Source organism: Orycteropus afer, unplaced genomic scaffold, assembly GCF_000298275.1.
Source record: "Orycteropus afer afer isolate SDZICR_OR568_19922 unplaced genomic scaffold, OryAfe1.0 scaffold00061, whole genome shotgun sequence".
NCBI classification, from domain to species: Eukaryota; Metazoa; Chordata; class Mammalia; order Tubulidentata; family Orycteropodidae; genus Orycteropus; species Orycteropus afer.
This window is the reverse complement of record NW_006921648.1, coordinates 242,168-249,874: the sequence shown is the minus strand read 5'-3', so window position 1 is coordinate 249,874 and position 7,707 is coordinate 242,168. Positions and strand designations below refer to the sequence as shown.

At 60.0% G+C, this 7,707-nt stretch overlaps 2 protein-coding genes across 2 annotated transcripts in view; one reads left to right on the top strand and one right to left on the bottom strand.

Annotated features, from left to right (window-relative positions):
- The window catches only part of IFT140 (intraflagellar transport 140), a 68,353-nt gene that overhangs the window by 32,811 nt on the left and 27,835 nt on the right, over positions 1-7,707 (top strand). The window contains 2 exon segments of the mRNA XM_007939646.1: positions 874-1,005; positions 4,841-5,040. Of these exon segments, the coding sequence (XP_007937837.1) occupies positions 874-1,005; positions 4,841-5,040 (332 nt within the window).
- The window catches only part of TMEM204 (transmembrane protein 204), a 7,960-nt gene continuing 7,623 nt past the window's right edge, over positions 7,371-7,707 (bottom strand). Inside the window, exon 3 of the mRNA XM_007939511.1 lies at positions 7,371-7,615. Coding sequence (XP_007937702.1) covers positions 7,371-7,615 — 245 coding nt within the window. The remainder of the gene's footprint in view (positions 7,616-7,707) is intronic.

The window sequence follows — 7,707 nt, the reverse complement described above, 5'->3', positions numbered from 1 at the left end:
GTCCCGTGACAGTGAGGGACGGACGGCCGTCGTCCCGTGACGGTGAGGGACGGACAGGCGTCGTCCTGTGACAGTGAGGGACGGGCAGCCGTCGTCCTGTGACAGTGAGGGCAGCCGTCGTCCTGTGACAGTGGGACGGGCGGCCATCGTCCCGTGACAGTGAGGGACGGGCAGCCGTCGTCCTGTGACAGTGAGGGACGGCCATCGTCCCGTGACGGTGAGGGACGGGCGGCCGTCGTCCTGTGACGGTGAGGGACGGACAGGCGTCGTCCTATGATGGTGAGGGACGGGCTGCTGTCGTCCCGTGATGGTGAGGGACGGGCGGCCGTTGTCCTGTGACAGTGAGGGCGGCCGTTGTCCTGTGACAGTGAGGGATGGACAGGCGTCGTCCTGTGACAGTGAGGGATGGGCGGCCGTCGTCCTGTGACGGTGAGGGATAGATGTGACCTGAGAGCCTCTGGTTTAGCCACGGGGTCTGCTCCCCACAAGGGGGCTGAGGTCGAGCAAGGGGTGCTGGTGCCGTCCCACCCAGGCCACACAGCACCGCACCCTCCAGAAGACTCTGTCTCCGATGGTGACGGCAGCAGCCCCTGCTGTGGTTGGTGTGACGGCAGCAGCCCCTGCTGTGGTTGGTGTGACGGCAGCAGCCCCTGCTGTGGTTGGTGTGACGGCAGCAGCCCCTGCTGTGGTTGGTGTAAGGCTGAGCAGAGGTCAAAGATGGCAGCTCTGTGGAGCTGGATGACAGCTTGGGGCTGGGACCAGCCCTCTGTCGCTCTGTCCTCTCTGAGTGTGGGTAAAGTCCGGACAGGATGCTGGGAGGGAGATACACAGTCCTGTGCCCCAGTGGGAGCAGCGCCCACCCTGTCTCCACAGGCGGATTGCACGGTGCTGTCATTCTTCGTCTCCGACGAGCACGGCCTCCTGCTGCAGGACAGCTTCCCCCGGCCGGCCGCCTTCCAGACGCTCCTGGGCATCGAGGTGCCCCACTACTACTTCGCAAGAAAGGTGCGAGGCCAGGCGCGGGCAGGGCCCCGGGCAGCAGGCTCCCACCAGCCTGGGCCACCCAGACGGGACTAAGTTCCTGAAGGCAGCACGGCCCATGTGCAGTGTGCCACCTGCCCTGCTCTCCCCAGTGACGTGCCAGCAGATGCCGCAGGCTCCCAGGGGAAGCGTCCTGAAGCGCAGGGGTTCTCACTTCTGACGGGCGGCTGGGGATCTGCAGCTGCTCTGTCTGGCATCCTGCCAAGGGCACTGGGCCTGTCCACTTTCCCTTCTGTTTTCCTTCCAGCTACCTTTCAGAGTCTCATCTTTCCGTGTTCACTGTAGGACGTTTAGAAAGGAGCTGAGAACAAAGACAATGTGCACTGTCATGACTACAGACACGTTCCTGGGCTGGCTGCTGCCCTGATGTGTGTGCACACGCTCCACACACGAGCGGCCTTTACACCTGTGATAACACAGGCTGGTTTTCAGTGCACGCACACACTCTGAGCCGCCTGGAACGCCTCCCTTTCCCTGGGATTGCGTCTCCTCATTTCCAAGGTCCTCTGGGCCTGAAATCAGATCTGATTCTTTTTTTTTTAAATTCTGATTTGGGTGAAAGTTTACAGAGCAAGTTCATTTTCCATACAGCAGTTCATATTCATTTTGTTTCATGACATTGACTGCAATTTCCCACAATATGGCAGCTCTCTTGCCACTTCCTCCCCATGGTTACCTCTGCCCTGTGTCCTTTTTTCCTGTGCATTCCTAACCCCTGACAGGCTCCCCGTGCAAACACTGCCCTTCTGTTTTCCCATGACTGATCAGTTGATCATTCTAAGGAGTGTATCTACCTGATGGAAATGTTCACCCCATATGACTGACTGTTGTTTGGCTGGAAGCCACAGGAGTGGGTTCAGTTCCAGACTTAAGGGCAGCTAGGGGCCACAGTCTTGAGGCTCTCACCAGGCTCCATCAGACCAGCAAACCTGGTCTTTTTTTTCTTTTTTGATTTTGAGTTTTGCTCCACTCTCTTCTCCCACTCAATCCAGGGTCTCCTGCACTGATCCCTTCTGAGTGGTTGACGGTGGTGGCTGGGCGCCATCTGGTTCTCCTGGTCTCAGGGTCATACAGGCTGAGATCTCTCTGACTCTTAAGGCTTGCCAACGGGAGGGTGCATGGTGTATGTACGGGGGACGCTTGTTCCAGAGCGTTCTGAAAGCAGATGGAGACGCTCCAACCGCGCATGCGGCCTCCGCTTTCCCGGGCAGTTGTCTTCCTTTACCTGCGGAAGCCGCTGGGGTCACTTCGGCATCTTCCGACGGGAGCCCTGGCTGCTCCCCGGGCTCAGGGTCAGCCTCAGGAGCCAGGCCGGGCACCTGTTCTACCACGGAACGGGCGCGTGGATCTCTCTCCTCCCAGGAGCAGATACGCTGTTTCCCCGTTTCTTTCCTCACGTTCATGTCACAGGGAGGACCAGGTTGTGCAGGTGTGACCTTTTTTTATTTTTTTCATGGGGTGACTTAAAATCAACCATAAAAATGAGCTTTTCTCATTTTTCTCTGTACTTTTCTAGTTTCTGCAAGTGTGTCTGACCCACACGCACAGCCGTGGAGTCCATTCTGACCCACAGCGCCCCTAGAGGACAGAGTGGAACTCCCCAGAGGGTCTCTGAGGCTGTTGTCTTTATGGAAGGTGACTGCCTCATATTTCTCCCTTGGAGCAGCTGGTGGGTTTGAACCACTGACCTTTTGGTTAGCAGCTGAGCGCTTCACTACTGTGCCACCAGGGCTCCTTAGAGTATATGACTTTGTACCCAAAGATGTGGGCAGGGGCACTAACCTGAGGAGGGGCAGTTAGCCTCCGAGAAGCCATTGGTGCTGAGGCCGGTCGTCCTGGCTGGGATCTGCTTGGCCACGTAGTCCGGTGCCAGCGGACTCGGCAGGCTCAGCCCAGTGAGAGGCAAGGCCAGAGGAGGTGTCACCAAGCCCTCCCGGGCCGTCACTTACTTTAAATGGATTTGCATAAAGGCCGGGGGGTGGTGTCTCAGTCCTCTTGTGCTGCTGTAACTCATGCCACAAGGAGGCCTGGGCAGTTCGGGGGTTCCTTTCCCCACAGGCCTGCAGACACTGAGGCTAAATCAGGGCCCCACTCCACTCCCTCTGAGGCTCCCCCTATTTGCTGCATCTGTGGTGATCCTGGGCGCCCCTTGGCTTGTCACTGTCCTCCCAGGCGGGCTTCCTCGTGTGCCTGCGTCTGTGCTGGTCTGTGTAGCTCAGATGGGAGGAGGTATAGGCCTGCCCTGCTCAGCACACCCTCACTAACCAGACGGGGTCGGTGCAGGGCTGGGAAGCCACCACACATCTGGGGTGAGGAGAGTGGCCGGTGGCTACGCCTTGATGTGTGACCGTGGTGTGACGAGGTGGCTGTCCGTTCTAGGCTCTGCCTGGCCCGCAGGTGTCACGAGCCACACCTTCCTGGCGAGTTGGTTCACATTCTTTTCCGACACCACCTTGTGAGCCCTGAGAGTCAGTTACTGGCTGGGCTGGTGGGTTGGCTTTGTGGTTGTTGTTATTTGCTGTCAAGTGGGACCTGACTCAGAGCGACCCCCTCCTTGGGTTTCCAAGGCGGTGTCACTGCAGAAGTAGATCGCCCAACCTTCCTTCTGAGGAGCGGCTGGTGGGTTTGAACCGCCAGCCTCCTAATTAGTGGTCAGGTGCCTTAGGCACGACGCTACTTGCAGTTAATGAACTAGTCTGGGCCAGAGCCAGGGCCCCGGCTCTCTGCACACGTCCCTCATTTCACGCGTGTGTGCCCCTCCTACCGGCACTTCTGAGTCTAATCCTCACTGTGTTCGGTCTGCATGTCCATGTCTCCGATTTGAGAACTCAGCAATGTGTGGGAGGTTCCGTTTGGATCCTGTCTGCCCCGCCCCCAAAGCTTGGTGAGGACTCTAGGGACCCACAGGCGGGCACAGGGCAGGTGCAGCTCAGCACTCATCCACGGTGCACTTGCCTTCATGGGAACTCCATCCCATGCTCCCAGGGGGGCCTGTTAATTAGGGCCAGGAATTAGCTCCACAATGGGGCTGGTGGGGTGGTCGGGATGGATGGTTGGTCCGGGCTGGCGGGGTCATCCGGGCTGATGGCCTCGTCCCTGAGGAGGGGGGCCACATGCTGACTGTTCCCGCCCTGGGGCCGGCAGGGTGATTGGGGCTGGCGGGCGGTCGGGATGGACGGTTGGTCCGGGCTGGCGGGGTCATCCGGGCTGACAGCCTCGTCCCTGAGGAGTGGGGCACGTGCTGACTGCTCCTTCCCTGGGGCTGGTGGTGGCCAGCTCCCAGCGCCCCGTGTGCTCCAGCACGGAGCTGTCTCACAGGGTCCTCAGTGGCTGGGTTTTCATCACCAGGCCTTCATTCTGACGTGCCTCTGGGTGGCCTCGACCCTCAGGCCGGGTTAGCAGAGGAGTGTGTTAAGTGCACCCCAAGAGCCTCCTGCTGATTAGAAATGCTGATTGTTCCCTGAACTTCACAGAGTTCCATGTGATTTTTCACTCAGTCCTCACAATAGGCCTGTGAGCTGGGATGTTGACAGTCGCCGTGCAATACTGATGTCACATTGCCGGGGGGCAATGATCAGTTCACACAAGACACCTCTGCTTCTCCTGTCTGTACTCCCACCCCAAACCCTAGGAGCACCTGTGACCCTAGATTCCTGCTCCTTTGCTGGGGCTGGCTGTCCACAGCTGCCTGCTGGGGGACACTGGTTCTGTCATCAGCTCGGGTCGGGGCAGGAGACCGGGTGCAGGGGGTGCACTCGGTCATGCAGCCGACAGATGAAGGGTGCTCCTTGTCGTTCAGCCTGGGGAAGTGGACAAGGAGGACCATGCGGACACTGCCCATCACCAGACCCCCCAGATGGTGGGCAGGAGGCCCCTCCGAGATTTCGTGGGGCTCGAGGACTGCGACCGGCCCACGAGGGACGCCATGCTCAACTTCAGCTTCTTCATTGCCGTCGGGGACATGGACGAGGCCTTCAGATCCATCAAGTTCATCAAGAGGTAAGATGCGGCCAGCAGACAGGGCGTCATGCAGACGGCCTTGGGGTCTGACCTCCAGGCGTCTCTCCTGGCCCCTCTGTGACTGTCAGGGTGTGTTCCATGGTCTTTTTGCTCCGTGCTGTCTGGCCCATCCTGCGGGTAAGCGAGTGACTGTGGCGGGTAGCCACACAGGTCCTCCTGGCTGTCCCGTCGTTGACCGCTGTGATCTGTTCTGGCGCTATGGCCACTTCTGAGGGAGGTTCTGTGGTCACTGAGCGGGAGTGATGTCCATCTCCCTGGGAGCCGTCTCTGCTGGGAGCAGACATGGTCTTGATAAACAGACGCTCATGACAACAGAGTGGGGACACAGGGCTGAGCACCAGCCCTGTCCCAGCTGCAGAGAAAGGAGGATGAAAGGACAGAGCGGTTCCCCACCCCCACCCCAGCCACACCTTCACTTCCGGGGCAGAAAAGGCGCTGAAGAGCGAGACCAAAGGGGGCAGGGGAGGAGTCGAGTGGCCTGGCCCATGCCCTGCCCCAGTCTTGTGGGGACAGTCTCTATGACACAAACCCCTGGCCCGCTGTCTTTCTAGAACATTTCTCCAGCCAGCCCGGCAGAGGACCCACCGGTTTGGGGTTGGGCAGGGGCTTCATGGCAGCAGTCTGTCCCCACACACATTGCAGCCGACATAACGTGACCACTGACCAAGGGCCCGTGGCCGACTTTCCACCTGGACGTTGAACAGCCACCTCTGTGATGGGAGCTGACACGGGATGCACCTCACTCGGCCGGTTTGTTTAGAAACAGGGCTTTACAGCCTGTGACGGGAGGAGACCGTTCTAGGAATGCGGGGCTGGGGGTGTCCGCTGTGCTCAGCCCTGGCTACGTGCTGGGCCTCCCCCGGTGTCTCCACCCCGCGTACAGGGTCTGCCTCACACTGCTGTGTCGCCGTACATGCTCTGAGGGAAATGCCAGCCCCCATTTGCCGCTGCTCTAATGGGAAATGGCTGAAGCAGTCTGGGTTTCAAGGCCAAGCTGACGGGGGCGGCTCAGGGGTGGCACCTGCCGGGCCCAGGACTGCAGGCGCCGGGCTCTGGAGGCCAGTGTTGAGCCTGCAGTGTGGATCTGGGGAGCTTCTCATGGCCTGGGGCCTATGGTTAGGCCGCCTCGTGGAGGTTTAGCGTCCCTGGGTGGTGCAGTTAACAAACTCGGCTGCTGACTGAAAGGTTACCAGTTGACACCCACTTGGAGGTGCTGCAGAAGTCGGGCCTGGCAGTCTGCTCCGCCAAGGTCACAACCTTGAAAATCCTGGGGATCAGCCCCATAGGGACTGGCAGCAGCCAGCTGAGGGGGCCTGGGAAGAGCAGCGCACATGCTCGGCTGCCAGCCGGAAGGCTGGAGGCTTGCGTTCACCCACAAGGGCCACGGAACACAGGCCTGGCGATGGAGGTCTGCAAACCAGACCCTACAGATCGTAGTTCTGTGCTGACACATGTGCGCACCACGAGTCTCACACATGTGCGTGCCGTGAGCGAGTGGTCCCCACGGCGAGTGGTCTGCAGGGTCAGGAGATGGGGTTGCTTCAAATCAGTGCCATAGCGTGAAGGCATTCTGTGCCATGTGAAATGAGGCTGGAAACGAGGCAACTGGGGACCCTTCTGGGAAAAAGCAGCCATCGCTCACAGTTCATTTCAAGCCGAGGGGTTTGACCTACTCTCCCTCTGCCAGCTGCCGACCTGTCCCCAGGCCTTAGAGAGCCTGTGGGGTAGGGGCTTGAGTGCAGGTCTCTGGGGGTGGGAACAAGGGTGTGAGCCACCTGGCCTCCCTGAGAGCTGTTCAACTCCCGAGCTGTCCGCAGAAACGACAGAACAGACCCCAGTGTCCTTCCCTGTGTGGTGGAGGGACAGACGGACAAGACACATGTTGTGAAAGATGCTGAGAGGCCTGCGTTTATTTAACTTAGACAAACCCCCAGGAACAGCTGGTCTCGGGTCGGAAGTCCTGACTCCACAGGCCCATCGCTGACATCCTGCAGCATCCCCCCGGCCAGGCACCCACCCAAGTAACGCCCAGCCGGGGGCCCTCCGTACTCATGTTCATTTCCCGGCCCTGCCCACGGGACGCAAGCAGATGGAGAGGGATGGTGGCAGCACCGTGGGGCACACACGTCCGTAGACACGTCCTCATATGTGTTCCTATATAGAATATCCTGTACATACCACATACAGCATAGTTAACACACACGTGTAGCATACCCACGTGGGCACACATGCCCTGATCCTTCCTGCACCTCTGCCCGGCAGGGCGGCCACCCCACAGCCCCCAGGCTGCCTGGGAGCCAGCCCGCGTCTCAGCAGGGCGACTCCACATAGTCATTGTCCAGCCCGCGGCGGAGCCGGGCCGCGAGGGAACGACGGATGACAATGACGCGGGGCGCCATGCAGTCCTCTCTCCGGTGCAGAACGTTCCAGATGAGGGCAGCTGCGGCCAGCGTGGCCAGGAGGCAGGCGCCGATGCTCAGGTAGCAGGACCAGGACAGGCTGGTGTAGGAGCCAACCCTGTAGAAGGTCACCAGCCCGATGACCAGGACGAAGCCTGCAGGGGAGAGAGGGCCGTCAGAGACCAGGACAGAGTCAGAGACCAGGACAGAGCCTGCAAGGCAGAGAGGACCGTCAGAGACCAGGACA